This window comes from Haematobia irritans, chromosome 1, assembly GCF_050003625.1.
Source record: "Haematobia irritans isolate KBUSLIRL chromosome 1, ASM5000362v1, whole genome shotgun sequence".
Classification (NCBI taxonomy): domain Eukaryota; kingdom Metazoa; phylum Arthropoda; class Insecta; order Diptera; family Muscidae; genus Haematobia; species Haematobia irritans.
In genome coordinates, this window is record NC_134397.1 from 136009168 (window position 1) to 136029524 (window position 20357).

At 36.0% G+C, this 20357-nt stretch overlaps 1 protein-coding gene across 2 annotated transcripts in view; it reads right to left on the minus strand.

Annotated features, from left to right (window-relative positions):
* pnt (ETS transcription factor pointed) overlaps positions 1-20357 on the minus strand; it is a 594656-nt gene that overhangs the window by 161413 nt on the left and 412886 nt on the right. For both annotated transcript variants that reach the window (XM_075291727.1, XM_075291729.1), the window contains one exon: positions 15458-15661. In XM_075291727.1, coding sequence (XP_075147842.1) covers positions 15458-15661 — 204 coding nt within the window. The remainder of the gene's footprint in view (positions 1-15457; positions 15662-20357) is intronic.

Sequence of the window (20357 nt, forward strand, 5' to 3'; positions counted from 1 at the left end):
AGTGATAACAGGTTGGCTGATAAGTCCCCGGTCTAACAAAGAAAAACACATTTTTTTGTCAAAATTCGTTTTTATTATTCAACATAATTCCCTTCAAGAGCGATATAACGATTATACCATTTTGGTAATACTCCTTCGGTTCTGCCTCAAAATAGGCCTCAATTTCGGCGATCACCTCTTCATTGCAGCCAATTTTTTTCCCTGCGAGCATCCTTTTGAGGTCTGAGAACAAGAAAAAGTCGCTGGGGGTCAGATCTTGAAAATACGGTGGGTGGGGAAGCAATTCGAAGCCCAATTCATGAATTTTTGCCATCGTTCTCAATGACTTGTGGCACGGTGCGTTGTCTTGGTGGAACAACACTTTTTTCTTCTTCATATGGGGCCGTTTTGCCGCGATTTCGACCTTCAAACGCTCCAATAACGCCATATAATGGTCACTGTTTATGGTTTTTCCCTTCTCACGATAAGCGATAAAAATATCATGCGCATCCCAAAAAAACAGAGGCCATTACTTTGCCAGCGGACTTTTGAGTCTTTCCACGCCTCGGAGGCGGTTCACCGGTCGCTGTCCACTCAGCCGACTGTCGATTGGACTTAGGAGTGTAGTGATGAAGCCATGTTTCATCCATTGTCACATATCGACGGAAAAACTCGGGTGTATTACGAGTTAACAGCTGCAAACACCGCTCAGAATCATCAACACGTTGTTGTTTTTGCACGGCACCCATTTTGCACAGAGCTTCCGCATATCCAAATATTGATGAATGATATGACCAACAGGTTCCTTAAGGCCTCTGCTATCTCGATCAACTTCATTCTACGGTCATTCAAAATCATTTTGTGGATTTTTTTGATGTTGTCGTCGGTAACCACCTCTTTCGGGCGTCCACTGTGTTCACCGTCCTTCGTGGTCATTTCACCACGCTTGAATTTTTCATACCAATCAATTATTGTTGATTTCCCTGGGGCAGAGTCCGGAAACTCATTATCAAGCCAAGTTTTTGTTTCCAAAGTATTTTTTCCCTTCAGAAAACAGTATTTTATCAAAACACGAAATGGGTAGGAAGTTTCCTCTACTGAAGCCAGACAAACCTCGAGCAAGCGTGAGTCGTACTGGCCGATCTCCCTTGAGAATTCTTGAATTCTTAATTATTTGTGCGGGCGCCAGTCGTACGTGGAATTTAGGGATATGAAGTCAAGACTACGTAGTGTGAAACATGGAGTTCCCCAAGGGGAGGTGATATCTCCGGCACTGTTCAACCTCTACCTATCCTCTATTCCACGGGGTCGAGATTGTATCATATACGGATCCGCGTCCATTGTTGATGACATCTGCGATCGATTACCTTGCAAATCTTACGAGTTATTGTACTACATGGATGGCAGAAGTACGCAGGCACTTGGATGTCAGAGTCGATGGAGAAACGATTCCGACTATTAATGACCCAAAAAAATCTCGGGGTCACATTCGTTTTTATACCCTCCACCATAGGATGGGGGTATATTAACTTTGTTATTCCGTTTGTAACACATCGAAATATTGCTCTAAGACCCCATAAAGTATATATATTCTGGGTCGTGGTGAAATTCTGAGTCGATCTGAGCATGTCCGTCCGTCCATCTGTTGAAATCACGCTAACTTCCGAACGAAACAAGCTATCGTCTTGCAACTTGGCACAAGTAGTTTTTATTGATGTAGGTCGGATGGTATTGCAAATGGGCCATATTGGTTCACTTTTACGTATAGCCCCCATATAAACGGTCCCCCAAATTTGGCTTGCGGAGCCTCTAACCATGCAAAAATTGGTTCACATCGGTCTATAAGTATATATAGCCCCCATATAAACCAATCAATTCTGGCTCGTATGGACTAACTCACAATTTAGAAAACGATAAGAAACATAAGATTCGGCCTGGCCGAACGTACGGCCGTATATACTTGTTAAAAGTCATCTGCCCATGCCACTACAATCTGTGATAAGCTCCACGGTAGAAAAATGATCGCTTGCCGGCAGTTCTTGGGATACGGACAAAGAAACCTTCTTAACTAGGCAATTGACCGGTCAGTGGTAAAATATGCAGAGCCAGTTTGGACATTTCAAACAAGTGATGAGACGCAGTGGAATAACACACAGACCTATCCTTAGGCCTCAAACAGGATGTCTCCACAGTGAATCCCTGGATCACCTTTATGTGGAGCCAAAGATTATAGTGCGCATACACAATTAAATGTTGTGAAAGCTGAATTTCGTCTTTTCGATAAACAATCACCACCCAGGAATGTAAAGGTTGCTACATATTATCTAGGTTAGTTTAGGTTAGGTGGCAGCCCGATGTATCGGGCTCACTTAGACTATTCAGTCCATTGTGATACCACATTGGTGAACTTCTCTCTACATATTATCTAGATCGTGAGATCTCTTCGCCTGCGCGCTAAACCTACCCGACTCATCATCAGAACACTCTGGACACATCCTATCGAAGTTGCAGAGTTCCTTGATAAGTACCAGAAGTACCAAAGCGCATAACAAAAATTGATAACAAAGAAATCGCTTTTTCTTTGTCCCCCTAACGCCGTGATGCATTTACTACCTGTAATTATATTGGAGGAACAGTTTACCACACCAGCTGCAGTGAAGCTACGCGAGCTATCATTGTAGTCAGGAAAGAGCCAAATGCAATGCACAAAATCCTTAAGTGAAGGTCGAAAATTTTGGATCCAAGTAAACTTTTTGTCAATGCAATTATCCTTGTTACGGGTGCTAATTGTTTTGTTGCTAGGTTAGGTTAGGTGGCAGCCCGATGTATCAGGCTCACTTAGACTATTCAGTCCATTGTGATACCACATTGGTGATCTTCTCTCTTATCACTGAGTGCTGCTCGATTCCATGTTAAGCTCTATGACAAGGGACCTCCTTTTTACAGCCGAGTCCGAACGGCGTTCCACATTGCAGTGAAACCACTTATAGAAGCTTTGAAACCCTCAGAAATGTCACCAGCATTACTGAGGTGGGATAATCAACCGCTGAAAAACTTTTTGGTGTTCGGTCGAAGCAAGAATAGAACCCACGACGTTGTGTATGCAAGGCGGGCATACTAACCATTTCACCACGGCGGCTCCCATTTTTATACCCACCACCATAGGATGGGGGGTATATTAACTTTGTCATTCCGTTTGTAACACATCGAAATATTGCTCTAAGACCCCATAAAGTATATATATTCTGGGTCGTGGTGAAATTCTGAGTCGATCTGAGCATGTCCGTCCGTCCGTCCGTCTGTTGAAATCACGCTAACTTCCGAACGAAATAAGCTATCGACTTGAAACTTGGCACAAGTAGTTGTTATTGATGTAGGTCGGATGGTATTGCAAATGGGCCATATCGGTCCACTTTTACGTATAGCCCCCATATAAACGGACCCCAAAATTTGGCTTGCGAGGCCCCTAAGAGAAGCAAATTTCATCCGATCCGACTGAAATTTGGTACATGGTGTCAGTATATGGTCTCTAACAACCAAGCAGAAATTGGTCCACATCGGTCCATAATTATATATAGCCCCCATATAAACCGATCCCCCGTTTTGGCTTGCGAGGCCGCTAAGAGAAGCAAATTTCGTCCGATCCGGCTGAAATTTTGTACGTGATGTTAGTATATGGTCTATAGCAACCATGCACAAATTGGTCCACATCGGTTCATAATTATATATAGCCCCCATATAAACCGATCACCAGATTTGACCTCCGGAACCTCTTGGAAGACCAAAATTCATCTGATTCAGTTGAAATTTGGTATGTGGTGTTAATATATGGCCTCAAACTCCCATGCTAAAATTGGTCGATATCGGTCCATAATTATATATAGGCCCCATATAAACCGATCCCCAGATTTGACCTCCAGAGCCCCTTGGAAGAGCAAAATTCTTGCCATTCGGTTGAAATTTGTTACGTGATGTTAGTATATGGTATCCAACAACCATGCAGGAATTGGTTCCTATCAGTCCATAATTATATATAGCTCCCATATAAACCGATCCCCAGATTTGACCTCCGGTGCCTTTTGGAGAAGCCAAATTCATCCGATCTGTTTGAAATTTGGTACGTGGTGGTAGTATATGATATTTAACAACCATGCCAAAAGTGGTCCATATCAGTCCATAATCGTACATAGCCCCATATAAACCGATCCCGAGATTTGGTTTTGGAACCTCTTGGAGGAGCAAATTTCATCCGAGTGAGTTGAAATTTGGTACATTGTGCTAGTATATGGTCGTTAACAACCATGCCTAACTAGGTCCATATCGGTCTATAGTTATATATGGCCCTTAGATAAATCGATCCCCAATTACACAAAAATTGGTCCATATCAAGTTCATAATTGTATATAGCTCCCAAATAAGCGACCCCCATATTTATGTAGACTTAACTATACATAACTTTTTTGTCTAATATATACCATGTATGGACTAAATCACAGTCTTTCGTAGAAGTTTCTACGCAATCCATGGTGGTGGGTACATAAGATTCGGCCTGGCCGAACTTGCGGCCGTATGTACTTGTTTTTTTTTTTGGTGCTAACACACCTCTTCGATCTGGTGATGAAAGGGTCAAATTGATAACGTTCTCACCGCAATCAATCGCAATACGGACAATATTAGCCTAAAGTAAGGACAATATTGGCATATCATTGGTCTTCCCAGTTGAAAGAAGACCAGAAGAAAACCAATGCCTCCAATTCTCCAATAACACCATCATCAATAATATCAGATTGTAGTGATTGTCTATATTAGCCCTTAGCTGCTAACACAATAATCTTACCTAGCTAAATATAAAATGCCGGATATTTTTAATAAAACCTAATAGTATAGAAACTTAGTTAAACTTAATTTTAATTCTTTTTTTCTATAGATTTCTTATAAATATAGTATAACAAAGTTACCTAACTCGGAAGAAAAAAAGGAACACAAATGAAAAATTGATTGAAAATTTTATAAACTTCCGGCTTTGTTCTATGATTCAACGTTACGAACATATGCACATGGTCAACTGCATCTATCAAGTAATCTAACTCTTCTCCACACAAACTATGGGCTATAATAAATCTTATTTGACCAGAGACCAGAAAAAGAAAATGTGCTGCAATCCTCAAGTATTGATGTTCAAATGTATTTGCGAAGAAGGAGGCGAAAGGGTGAAGATTGCATTGCCTCAGTGTATGGAAATATAATTTTCGAAAGTAGACAGCGGCTGCCAGTAGTCAATACAACCGACATTCGTTTCATCCTTTATTGACTTCTAGTGTTTCAGTGGGCTAGAACTGAAAAAAAAAACGTATCACCTGGTCCCCAAAGTAGTCAGAGATACACGCGCTAAAATAACCCTAAATCACAACGAATGAATTTTACAAAATAAGATGATAAGGAAATACAAAAAAGGTTCGGCAGACTTGAACGTTGGTATACTTCATCACTCCATGGAGTTGTATGAAGAAGCATTCATGTATAAAATTGTTAATAATCTCTAAATAAATATGAGAGAGTTTACAACTCTCTGCGAGTTAGTATAAAAGCCCGCTTTCTTTCAATGAATACACAATCTTGGCGTTTCTAGACATCGAAGAGGTATTCAATAATGTCCATGCGAGCTCGATATTAAATGGACTGACAACTCTGAATGTTGTTCAAAGTATAATTAGGCTGTTAGGCGAACTTCTAATGAATAGACGTAAAGGTATGTGAACAGAGGCACTCCCCAAGGAGGAGTTCTATCACCTCTTCTTTGGAATGTTGCCATAAACAACCTACTGGTTTCCCTAAAAAAAGAAAGAATAAACGCATATGATGCGGCTCTAGCAGTCAGGGGAAAATTCCCATCCACAATCAGAGATATTATACAGAGAACCCTCCGGATGACTGAGAAATGAGCGAAAGAGAATGGTCTAGGGGTAAATCCTGCAAAGACAGAACTAGTAAAGGATGATACGGTCAAAATTTGGTCAATATAAGCTTGACGAATTTCTTTAAATTTTGCATTTAAAAAACCTGAACACCCCTCATTTTGAAGGTGTGTGTGTGTAGAATGTTGCTCCTATTTTGATTTTGGAATTCATTCTTCAGTTGTCAAAATGCCGTCCAAGCAAGAAGAGCAGCGTATCAAAATTTTGCTCGCGCATCGCGAAAATCCGAGCTACTCGCACGCAAAGCTGGCAAAATCGCTAAAACTTGTGAAATCAACCGTTACAAATGTAATTAAAGTGTTTGGGGAACGTTTGTCGACAGCCAGGAAGTCTGGATCGGGGGGAAATCGAAAACCGGAAGCAGCTGAGATGACAAAGAGAGGTGCCGGTAGTTTCAATCCAAACCCTAACCTCTCTCTCCGAGATGCCGCAAATAAGCTTGGTGTATCGTCTACAACCGTGCATCGAGCCAAAAAACGAGCTGGACTATCGACTTACAAGAAGGTAGTGATTCCAAATCGCGATGATAAACAAAATACGACGGCCAAAGCGCGATCCCGGAGGCTGTACACGACGATGCTGACGAAGTTTGACTGCGGAAGGGGAAACGTAGCAGATATTTTCAAGCACATAAAACTGTCAAAGTTCGCAAAGAAATATCCGGTTTGGCAAGCCATCTGTACCTGTGGCTTGAAAAGCAGCATTTTCATAGCTTCCGAGACCGTCAACCAAGAAATTTACGTGAAAGAGTGTTTGAATAAACGTCTGCTGCCTTTCCTGAAGAAACACGGTTGTTCTGTACTGTTTTGGCCGGATTTGGCATCTTGCCATTACGGTAAAAAGGCCATGGAGTGGTACGCCGCCAACAACGTGCAGGTGGTTCCCAAGGACAAGAACCCTCCCAACACGCCAGAGCTCCGCCCAATTGAGAAATACTGGGCTATTGTCAAGCGGAACCTAAAGAAGACCAAAAAAACCGCTAAGGACGAGCAGCAGTTCAAGGCAAACTGGCTTTCTGCGGCGAAGAAGGTGGACAAGGTGGTTGTACAAAATCTGATGGCAGGTGTCAAGCGTGAGGCCCGGCAATTCGGATTTGGAAAAGCGAAAGCCTAACTGAATATTTTTCCTGAATTTTATACTAATTGAACTTGAAAAAGAAATTTAATTTGATTTTTTAAATAAACGAGTTCACCGATTTACACGCGTTTTCCATTGACCAAATTTTGACCGTATCACCCTTTATCAATAACAGTTTTAATTGGACATTAAGAATATACTTGATTAAAAAATTAATTGATTTCATTAGCAAATTTCAATTAATTTTTTAATTGATGCAATTAAAAATTTAATTGATATTGATTGCAAAACTCATTTAATTTTTAAATTAAACATTTTAAGATTTTCAATCATTGACTTAATTAACTTAATGTTTCCATCTTGATTAAAAAGTTAATTGAGTCAATTACTTTAAGAATTGAAAAATTTTTCAACTTCAATCAACTTTTTAAATGGAAATATTTTGGTGATATTTTTTGTAATTTTCTTGCAAATTCTCAAAGGCTACGATGCTCTTACGCTCCCCTTACCCTAAAAAAATCCTGTAAACAGGATTTTCAATAGTTAGATCGTCTATTATGATGAATGGACTATTTCTATGCGTTACAAACCAAGTGACAAATTGTATATTGGCCAATGATATAGGGTTTCAACAAATGTGATATGTCCAACACTTTTTAATATCACAAAAAAAAGAAACAATTTAGGAAAAAATCAAATTCATAAACAAATTTTCTATTCATACGACGATAACAACACCCCCTTTTCCACTGAATGAAGGCGCAACAAAAACGGTTAAGTTAGTTTAGAAGGCAAACGATTTCGAAAGCTGTGTCGTTGTATCTTTGGTCAACAGGTAAGGTTGTTTGAATACCAAACAAAAACTCAAGACCTAAACTCAATTGAAATTCTAGTGGAAATCGGTACAAAAAATCAACTCCCCCTTTGGTAGTCTATGAATGAGTTCGTTTTTTTTTGCATTTGCTTTAACGCATGGACCAACACCATCAAATTCACCAGCACCAGAGTCAATCGACCCCAAACCAGCATTAGCATCCACATAAGCCTGAGTGAGTGAGCGAGTTAGATATTTTATATGACGGTGATTTTGTTACCTCGAAGACATCCGTTTTTAAGCTGATTTTCCGTTCTATTTATCAGTTGCTGGTACAAGCAGAGGTGGTGGTGGTGGTTGTGAAAATGTTTCTTGTTCTCTTGGACGTTTTCTTTTTTTTTTTGCTGATTGCCCCTTCAATGGTTTATGAGTTTTCGCAATAGCTTATTATATGGTCAATAGAAGCCAAGTATGGATAGAAAAACGGATGGACATCATTGGGGATAAAGGGGTAATAGTATTTGCCATTGCGTAGAACAACCTCTGGAATATAGGGGGCCAAATTATTCGTACTACAATTTTTATTATTTTTCTTAAACTAAATTAATTTAAAATTAAATTGAAAAAAATTAAACTAAATTAAATGTAAAATGCCCGAAACATTCACATCAAGAGGTCAGCGATTTATATTGCACAGCTCTTCATTTACAGACTTTTCCTCTTCACCATGCTCAAATGCTAAAAATTGCTAAACATATTTAAGAAGCTAAAAAAAAAACTCCTATGCATTTACCATACACGTCAGGTTTATCAAATTTATTAGATAACCAAATTTAATTATGTTGGGCGAAATATAACATTTTCCTTCAATTTGTATTTATTATTCACAAAAAGGTGTACAACTAATATGATTTTCATGGGAAAAAGGTTGCATTCTACACGACGAAGAAGAAAAAAAATAAATTTCATAATAAAAGGGAACAAATCATATTAGAGAGAAGGGGCAAAACAAGCAATTAGGAGACACAATAGGAATTTTAAAGTGACAATATAACCAAACAATAAATGGAGGGAGAAGTCGAGATATGTTTATTGGAAGTGTTCCTATTGTTGATCCTGAATAGAAATTCTTATTACGTTCTTAAGAAATAAAGCAAATCATCGTCCGTCAGAGGTTTTGTGTGTGTGTTTTTTTTTTTATTACACCCAGAAAAATTTTAAGAAGTATTAAACATATACAGGGTGGTTGATATGCAACTTCAGGTTGCCATCATTTTTAAGCCACCAGGAATGATCCTAAAAGTGAACGCCAACCACGCCGCAGTGGTTTATATCTTGCTCGTGAGCTTCGACTAAAGCCACTAAAGTTCCAAAAAAAAAAAAAATGCAAGAGATCAGCGATGCTCAAAAAAGAGCTAAGGATTTATTTGCTTGCATTAAAATGGTCAGTTGCCGAATTCGGTTTCCTCCGATGGGAAGCCATTCCAAATTGAGCAGTTTGTGAACAAATAACAAGTATATACGGCCGTAAGTTCGTCCAGGCCGCATCTTATGTACCCTCCACCATGGATTTCGTAGAAACTTCTACGAAAAACAGTCATCCACAATCGAATTAATTGGGTTGTGGTATCTTAAAACTTCTTTTGTACGGTACGTAGCGAGACAGAATTGAAATATGGGGCTCGCTTATAAAGGGTGGTTAAATTGTAAGAGCCGATGTTGAATGTGAATTACACCTAAACGCCAAGTATTTTTTCCGAATTTTTTTTTTGACATTCCTCTATTTCAGACTTACTAAATTTGAACCATGGAGAGATACACAATCCAACAACGTGTTAAAGTTATCCAGACTTATTATGAAAATGGGCGTTCATTTTCGAAGAAAATCATCTTCAGTGATGAGGCACATTGTCACCTCAGTGGATTCGTCAATAAACAGAATTGCCGCATTTGGGCGAATGAGAATCCAAAAGTGATTGCCGAAAAACCAATGCACCCACAAAGAGTGACTGTTTGGTGCGGTTAATGGGCTGGCGGCATCATCGGGCCGTATTTTTTTCCAAAATGAGGCCGGTCAGGCAGTTACTGTGAATGGTGTTCGCTATCGTGAGATGATAACGAAATTTTTATGGCCCGAATTGGAAGATATGGATGTGGACGATATGTGGTTTCAGCAGGACGGTGCCACTTGCCACACAGCTAACGAAACAATGGCTCTTTTACGCAACAAATTAAATGGCCGTGTTATCTCACGTAATGGCGATGTCAATTGGCCGCCAAGATCATGTGATTTGACACCGTTGGACTTTTTTCTTTGGGGTTATTTGAAAGAAAAGGTGTACGTCGATAAGCCAGCAACAATTCAAGAGCTAAAGGCTGAGATAATTCGGCACATTAACAGAATAGAACCTCTTTTATGACTCAGCGTCATCGAAAATTTGGACCATCGGATGGAGGTGTGCCACCGAGGTCGCGGCGCCCATTTTGTTCCATAGATAATTGAGTAATACCAATATATCATAATAAAATAAAATTACAATAATTTCCTAAATAGTTTGTGTTTTATTCAAAATCAACATCGGCCCTTGAAAATTTAACCACCCTTTATGTGGGCTATATACAATTATGAACTTGATATGGACTAATTTTTGTGTGATTGGGGATCTATTTATCTGAAGGCTATGTATAACTATAGACCGATATGGACCTAGTTAGGTATGGTTATATACTAGCACAATGTACCAAATTTCAACTGACTCAGATGAAATTTGCTCCTCCAAGTGGCTCTAAAAACAAATCTCGGGATCGGTTTATATGGGGGCTATATATAATTGTGGACCGATGTGGACCAATTTTTGCAAGGTTTTTAAGGACCATATACCAACACCATGTACCAAATTTCAGCCGAATCGGATGAAATATGCTTCTCTTTGAGGCTCCGCAAGCTAAATCGGGGGATCGGTTTATATGGGGGCTATATATAATTATTGACCGATATGGACCAATTTCTGCATGGGTGTTAGAAACCATATACCAACAACATGTACCAAATTTTAGCCAGATCGGATGAAATATGCTTCTCTTATAGGATCTGCAAGCCAAATTTGGAGTCCGTTTATATGGGGGCTATACGTAAAAGTGGACCGATATGACCCATTTGCCATACCATCCGACGAACATCAATAACAACTACTTGTGCCAAGTTTGAAGTCGATAGCTTGTTTCGTTCGGAAGTTAGCGTCATTTCAACAGACGGACGGACAGACGAACATCCTTAGATCGACTCAGAATTTCACCACGACCCAGAATATATATACTTTATGGGGTCTTAGAGCAATATTTCGATGTGTTACAAACGGAATGACAAATTTAATATACCCCCCAACCTATGGTAGAGGGTATAATGATAACTTTCGTAATTTGTAAAACTTTTTCAAAATACCCTCCAAAATCATGCTGGGGTGAAATTTTTAGTTTTTATACCCTGCGCCACACTGTGGAACAGGGTATTATAAGTTAGTGCATATGTTTGTAAAACCCAGAAGGAGACGAGATAGACACATGGTGTCTTTGGCAATAATGCTCAGGGTGGGTCCCTGAGTCGATATAGCCATAGCCGTCCGTCTGTCTGTGAACACATTTTTGTGATCAAAGTCTAGGTCACAATTTAAGTCCAATCGCCTTCAAATTTGGCACATGTTCCTAATTTGGGTCAGAATAGAACCCTATTGATTTTGACATATTTTCGAAGACATCGAAGAACTTTATCGGAAATGACAAAAATAGATACAGGAAGCATGGATATACCTATTTCAAAATAAAATTTTGCTAAACAATCAAAAATTTCACCTAATAATTTATATTTTATTATATAAATAAACAATTTAACTTTTACTGATAACATTTATTTGCATTATTCGTATAACCGCGGCTGCTGGCACAAATTTAGCCAATACCATTTAATATTACTATTTCTAAATTTCTAACAAGTATATACGGCCGTAAGTTCGGCCAGGCCGAAGCTTATGTACCCTCCACTAAGGATTGCGTAGAAACTTCTTCTAAACGTACCAAGAGGCTCCAAAACCAAATCTCGGGATCGGTTTATATGGGGGCTATATATGATTATGGACTGATATGGACCACTTTCGGCATGGTTGTTAAATATCATATACTACCACCACGTACCAAATTTCAACCAGATCGGATGAATTTTGCTTCTCCAAAAGGCACCGGAGGTCAAATCTGGGGATCGGTTTATATGGGGGTTATATATAATTATGGACCGATATGAACCAATTCCTGCATGGTTGTTGGATACCATATACTAACACCATGTACCAAATTTCAGCCGGATCGGATGAAGTTTGCTTCTCTTAGAGGCTCCGCAAGTCAAATCGGGGGATCGGTTTATATGGGGGGCTATATATAATTATTGACCGATGCGGACCAATTTTTGCATGGTTGTTGGAGACCATATACTAACACCATGTACCAAATTTCAGCCGGATCAGATGAAATTTTCTTCTCTTAGAGGCTCCACAAGCCAAATCTGGGGATCGGTTCATATGGGGGCTATACGTAAAAGTGGACCGATATGGCCCATACCATACGACGGACGGACGGAAGGACGGACGGACAGACGAATATCCTTAGATCGACTCAGAATTTCACCACGACCCAGAATATATATACTTTATGGGGTCTTAGAGCAATATTTCGATGTGTTACAAACGGAATGACAAAGTTAATATACCCCCCATCCTACACACAAAAAAATTTTTTTCTGATTCAATCACGAAATTAATTGATCCAATTAAATTTTAATTGAAATGTCTTCAATCACAGAAATGATAGTATCAATTTAAAAATTAATTTAAGGTCAATTAAAAAGTTAATTGATCCAATTAAAATATTAATTGATACTATTATTTTTGTGATTGATTTTTGTTTCAATTAAAAAATTTGTTGAATCAATTACAATTTTAATTGAATATTTTTTAAAACTCAACTAAAATTTTAATTGGAAAAATTTTCGTGAAATTTTTTTGTGTGTATGGTGGAGGGTATAATGATAACTTTCGTAATTTGCAAAATTTTTTTAGAAAATACCTTCCAAAATCATGCTGGGGTGAAATTTTTTACTTTTTTGTGGGTATAATTGTTCAAAATGGAATTTTTACATATTTTCGAAGACATCGAAGAACTTTATCGGAAATGACAAAAATAGATAGAGGAAGCATGGATATACCTATTTCAAAATAAAATTTTGCTAAACAATCAAAAATTGCACCTAATAATTTATATTTTATTATATAAATAAACAATTTAACTTTTACTGATAAAATTTATAACCGCGGCTGCTGGCACAAATTTAGCCAATACTACTACGAAAGCCCATTAAAAAACAAAAGCTAACTATTTAATATTACTATTTCTAAATTTCTATATATTTTATTTTTGTTGGAATTTTGACGTGTATAAAAGGAGAGAAAAGTGTGAGAATATCAACAATTTTGCAAAGATTAAAAAGTCAAGCGGCACAGGCTCAAATCCCTGCTTGGGTGAAATTTTCACTTTTTTATTGACGTAATTGAACCATTACATAAATAAAAAATGCGATCTTGAAGGATATAAAATAAGAGAAAAGTGTGAGAATATCAAAAATTTCGCAAAGATTAATTTCTTTTTGTGTAAAAAATTAAAACAAAATGTTTATATCCTAGGTCTCTGGAATAATCTCCCTAATAGTTTGCAACAAACTAACAACACAAAAAAATTTAAAATTAAAAAAAATTTAATTTATTAATCTTTTCAATTTAATTTTAAACATTAGTTTCATTTTTTATTAAAATTTTGTAGTCCTTTCATATTTTAATATAAATTATTATCATTTTGGATTTTTATTTTGCTTTTAACTTATAAGGGATATTTTGTTTATTAAAATTTCTGCACGGATGAAAAAGACTGTTTTTCATATGTTTGGCTATAAACATTATATGTTTGGAACACAAATTTTTAAACACAATATTTTTGAGTGCAAGCATATAATGTTCATAAACTAGCATAACATGTTTGGGACATATATGTTAATATGTTAGAACATATTATGTTTGGGACATAAAATGTTTTTAAATATAATATGCTTGGATGCAAACATATATTAATTTAGAAATAGCCTATAAACATATATGTGTTTAGTAGCTTGGAGCGCTATTTAACAGGGAGCGATATTGAATTAAGTTGGTGGTTGTTGCTTGTTACTACAAAATTAACATTTTATTTTTCCTTGGGCAATTGATCAGCGACTTCTTTGATCCTTACAAACTGTGTGGTCCGCTGTTCGAATCCCCGTCCGGCAAAAGGTAAAATTAAAATAAAAAAAATCATACAATTGAATAATTTCTTCTACAATGTTTGTATTACAGAAAAAGGTGCTAAGAACTAAAAAATCTCGTGGAAGTGAGAAAGATGTGGGGGAATATACAATTGGGCAGAAACAAAATTTTGAGCATTCAGGTCGAAAACCTATGTTGTTAGCACCTATATTACCTGTTTATTTTCATAATTCATTATGATTGTGAATATATAAATAAATAAATAAAATTTTGAGCACAATATTGTTTGGGAGAATTTTTTAAGCATATAATATTTTTGGGTGCAAAATGCTTCCAAACATATTATATGTTCACATAATAACATATTGTTTTTTGGAAGACAACATTATTGAATTTGGATGCAAAAATACAAAATGTTTGGAAATTGACTACCCAAACATATATTGTTTAGACCAATATGCTTTCAAACATATTATATATTGGAAGAGATCAAACATATAAATGTTTGGGCAATAGCCAAAAATGTATATGCTTGAAGCAAAATATGTTTGGGAGTATATGTTACAGAAGCGATTTTTTGTGAGCGTGTGTAATTTAATCATATGTTAATACTGTAATCTTGTTGTACAGGATACCGCTTAAGTAAATAAATAAATTATTAAATATTAAAAAAAGTAAATATTATTATAAAATCTTATGTAAACAATATTTTATTATCATTGCTTATTGAATGGATTCTTTAGTTTTTTTTTTTTTTTGAAAGGGGAAATGCATGTCTGTCTGTTCGTCTATCTATCCAATTCATTCATGTTATTATCCAGCCAATTTTACATTCATTGATGTCTGCATGTCTGTCCAGGTGTCTGCTTGTGTAGTATTGTCATCATCAACATCATTTACACTTGTTCTCTGTCAACAATTTTGTCATTTATTGCTTGTCCTAGGGCCCACTAAAAACAAAACAAGCGTGTGGCGCCTTTGCCTCTTTAATATGCCAAAAACGTATGGACACTTACAACGCTCAAATACGAATTGAATTGAATCAATTTGAATTGAATCGATCCACAAGACTACATGTGATTATTGTCAAATTGAAAGGGGTTTCATAAACCCACCAAATCCATTGTCTTTCCCCAAAACGCCCCGCCCGCCGGTTCATATAATGTTGAAAATAAAAAAATTGGATTTTTTTATCTTCACATGGTCTTTGATGATCACTAAAAACTTTATATATGTTTTTTGATAAGTTTATTTTATTATATAGATGTACTTACCTTTTTGTAAAATATCGACATGTTCCCACAGTATATCTCCTGTATAGGCTGGTGTTATGGCTAAAAATCTTTCCTTTCCTAATTCAATCATATCACGTCCTGTCAAATTTCTAAATGGCTCAAGATTCATTGAAACCAACGAGAATTCTTTGACTGCCCAATTAAGCCAATGTATAACATGTTCCTCACTCCATTCGCGGGGATCTAAGGAAATAAAAAATTAGAAAAAAAAGACAATAAAATTTATTAAAAAGACAAAATTCAAATAAAATAATCATTTCTCTACGCCTTAAGGGCGGTCAAGTATAAAACACAGGCTAATATGTTTATTGATAATTAAAACTTGTTTGTTATGTTCATGTTTCTCTCTAACAAACAAACATAATTCCTGGGAATTTTAATTGGCATTTAATTTCTATTAAGGGGAGGACAAATTCATATATGAAAATAAAGCCAGAGAATACATAGAAGTGATATTGTGGGCTCTAATTGGAGGAGGAGGACGCTGTTAATTAAAAACAAAAAAATTAACTGCCTACACTGAAAAAAGAATTTTCTTGTCCAAGGAATAAACCTTTAGACAATCAACGATTTCCTTTGAAGCTGAAAAAAAATCTTTGAAAAAACATTTCTCATAAATTCGAATTTAATGAAAATACTTTACAGGGAAATTTCGTTTCGTCTACAATTTATCTTCTAAATAAAAGAATTTTTTCTTTGGGTGTAAGCATTGCATCATATTGTGGAATTTTTAGTACAAAATATGCAAATAATTGGTATCTACAAATATTTAAAATGTAGTAATTACTCGTTGTTTAATTATCCACAATTTATCATAAAATTAACTAAATTATAATTTTGGTACAATTTGTATGTACATGGAAACAAAACAAATATTTTCCTCCCAAACGAAATTTTTGGACCATATATAGCTTAATATATTTACGATAAACCTTGATCAATGTTGCCAGTGTTTTCCGGCCACTTGTACCCGAAATATGACGCTTTCGTCCCCAAAAATCCCCCATTTCATTTAAAATTCCCCAATATAGTTCTGACAACACAGAAAAAAAAACATTACCAAAAAATTTCCAATTAAAAAGTTAATTGAGGTTAAAAATTTTTCCAGTTAATATATTAATTAATACAATTAACTTTTTGATCAAGATAGAAACATTAAGCTAATTAAGTCAATGATTGAAAATTTTAAAATTTTTAATTAAAGCATTAATTGATAAAATTAACTTTTTAATCAAATTCGGAAGACTATGTCAGTAAAAACAAGTACATACGGCCGTAAGTTCGGCCAGGCCGAATCTTATGTACCCTCCACCATGGATTGCGTAGAAACTTCTACGAAAGACTGTCATCCACAAGTTTCAACTCACTCGGATGAAATTTGCTCCTCCAAGAGGCTCCAAAACCAAATCTCGGGATCGGTTTATATGGGGGCTATAAATGATTATGGACTGATATGGACCACTTTTGGCATGGTTGTTAAATATCATATACTACAACCACGTACCAAATTTCAACCAGATCGGATGAATTTTGCTTCTCCAAAAGGCACCGGCGGTCAAATCTGGGGATCGGTTTATATGGGGGTTATATATAATTATGGACCGATATGAACCAATTCCTGCATGGTTGTTGGATACCATATACTAACATCACGTACCAAATTTCAACCGAATCGGATGAATTTTGCTCTTCCAAGGGGCTCCGGAGGTCAAATCTGGGGATCGGTTTATATGGGACCTATATATAATTATGGATCGATATCGACCAATTTTTGCATGGGCGTTTGAAGCCATATATTAACATCACGTACCAAATTTCAACTGAATCAGATGAATTTTGGTCTTCCAAGAAGCTCCGGAGGTCAAATCTGGTGATCGGTTTATATGGGGGCTATATATAATTATGGACCGATATGGACCAATTTTTGCATGATTATTAGAGACCATATACTAACACCATGTACCAAATTTCAGCCGGATCGGATGAAATTTGTTTCTCTTAGAGGCTCTGCAAGCCAAATCGGGGGATCGGTTTATATGGGGGCTATATATAATTATGGACCGATGTGGACCAATTTTTGCATGGTTGTTAGAGACCATATACTAACACTATGTACCAAATTTCAGCCAGATCGGATGAAATTTGCTTCTCTTAGAGGCTCCGCAAGCCAAATCTGGGGATCGGTTTATATGGGGTTATATATAATTATGGACCGATGTGGACCAATTTGTGCATGGTTGTTAGAGACCATATATTAACACCATGTACCAAATTTCAGCCGGATCGGATGAAATTGGCTTCTCTTAGAGCAATCGCAAGCCAAATTTGGGGGTCCTTTAATATGGGGGCTATACGTAAAAGTGGACCGATATGTCCCATTTGCAGTACCATCCGACCTACATCAATAACAACTACTTGTGCCAAGTTTCAAGTCGATAGCTTGTTTCGTTCGGAAGTTAGCGTGATTTCAACAGACGGACGGACGGACATGCTCAAATCGACTCAGAATTTCACCACGACCCAGAATATATATACTTTATGGGGTCTTAGATCAATATTTCGATGTGTTACAAACGGAATGACAAAGTTAATATACCCCCCATCCTATGGTGGAGGGTATAAAAAAGATGAACATTTTTTTTTAATTTTTAATTAAAAATGTATTTCAAACAATCAATTGTTAATCGAAATAAAAATTCTAAGCCAATTCAGAAAGTAATTGAAAATAGTTACCTTTTTTAATAATAAAAATTAATTGAGTTTTGCAATCAACATTAATTAAATTTTTAATTGAATTAATTAAAAAATTAATTGAAATTTGCTAATAAAATCAATTAATTTTTTAATGAAGAATTTTTTCTATGCACAATTAAAACTGTGATTGATACTATCATTTTCGTGATTGAAGACATTTCAATCACAAAATTAATTGGATCAATTAATTAATTTCGTGATTGAATCAGAAATTTTTATTTTTTTTTTTTTTTGTGTGAAGTTGTTTGAAAAAATGTAAAGGCATAAACTCTGCTGTAGAAAATTCGTAATAATTTTAAAATTGGAATAATAGGCAATTTCTGTTAAATCAATTTGTGAGTTACAATAAGATGAAGATTTGACAACAAAAAAATAGGAGACGGGTGCTCAAAATATCATCCGAATTAATTATGGGTAGAAATAGTCATCGAATTTTTATCTTATGCAAATCATCTTCTAAATGCTCGAATCGAAACTCACTTCTAAAGAGTCAATAAATAATATTGGGTGATCGATTATAAAAGGCGTTGTTGCGCCGTTATGAACTCTATTCTATATGTATGGGATATATTTTTGAAATCAGCGATGAACGCAGATGCGCGGGCAGCACTTCTACCCGAGTCCTTACGAAATAATTTCACGATAGTAAAAATTTCTTAGGAAATAACATAGAAAATTACAAATGACGTGAAACAAAGAAAAGGAACGATTTTTATTTTGAAGATTCTCTGAACTTCTTTCTTCAAGCCCTTTTTTACGCATTTATAATTTGTATAAGTATAATTCTAAATTTTATTTATTATACTGAACAGATTTCGAAAATTCCCTACAAAAATCCCCAAATATGTGGAAATGCCCCATCAAGTCCCAAACTCAAAAATTTCGTCCCCATCCACGAAAAAATATCCTCGATTTGGGTGAAAATTCCCAATACAGGCAACACTGAACTTGACGTCTTCTACTGTATGTATGAAAAATTTAACCCTAGCTCTGGCGCTATTTACAAATGTAAATATTTCATAATGTCGAGGAAAAGGAGAAAAATCTTGTTGCCAGAGCTAGAGTAAATAAATACACAAAAACATTTTTTTCTGATTCAATCACGAAATTAATTGATCCAATTAATTTTTTAAAATGAAATGTCTTCAATCACAGAAATTAAAAAAAAAACTTAATTGAAATTCAATTCAAAAATTAATTGATCCAATTAAAAAATTAATTGATACTATTAATGTTTGTGATTGATTTTTGTTTCAATTAAAAAAACTTTTTGAATCAATTAAATTTTTAATTGAATATTTTTTAAGACTCAATTAAGACTTTAATTGGAAAAAATTTTGTTAAGTTTTTTTTTCTGTGTACTAGCTCAATAAAAACTAATAATTTTCTGGGTAATTTCATTTTCCTACACTAAACGTCCTAAACTAAACGTCATAGAGCGAAAAGGAGTTTAATTCGTAACCATCCCCAAAAAAGTGAAAAATTCACCCAAAACGTAAAAAAATTTAAATTTTTATATGAAAAACTTCTTTTGCCCATATCTCCTAAACTAAGCGTCCTAGAGCGAAAAGGACTTTAATTCGTGACCACCCCCAAAAAATTGAAAAATCCACCCAAAACCTAAGAAAATTTAAATTTTTATATGAAAAACTTCTTTTGCCCAATCTCCTAAACTAAGCGTCCTAGAGCGAAAAGGACTTTAATTCGTAACCACCCCCAAAAAATTGAAAAATCCACCCAAAGCCTAGGTTAGGTGGCAGTCCGATATTTCAGGCTCATTTAGACTTTCAGTCCATTGTACTACCACAGTGGTGAACTTTTCTCATATCACTGAGTGTTGCCCGATTCTATGGTTAGCTCAATGACAAGGGACCTACTTTTTGCAGCCGAGTCCGAACGGTGTTCCACATTGCGGTGAAACCACTTAGATAGACTTTGAAACGAGTTTTACTGAAAGGAGGTTATCCACCGCTGAACAATTTTTTAGTGTTCGGTCGAAACTGAGGTTGAATACAAGAGCTTATGTTTGGCGGGCAAAGACGGGCATCCTAACCATTGAACCACGGTGGTCCCTTTTCTTTTTTTAGAATTTTTTGATTTGTTTCAAAAATTTCAAAAACTAATA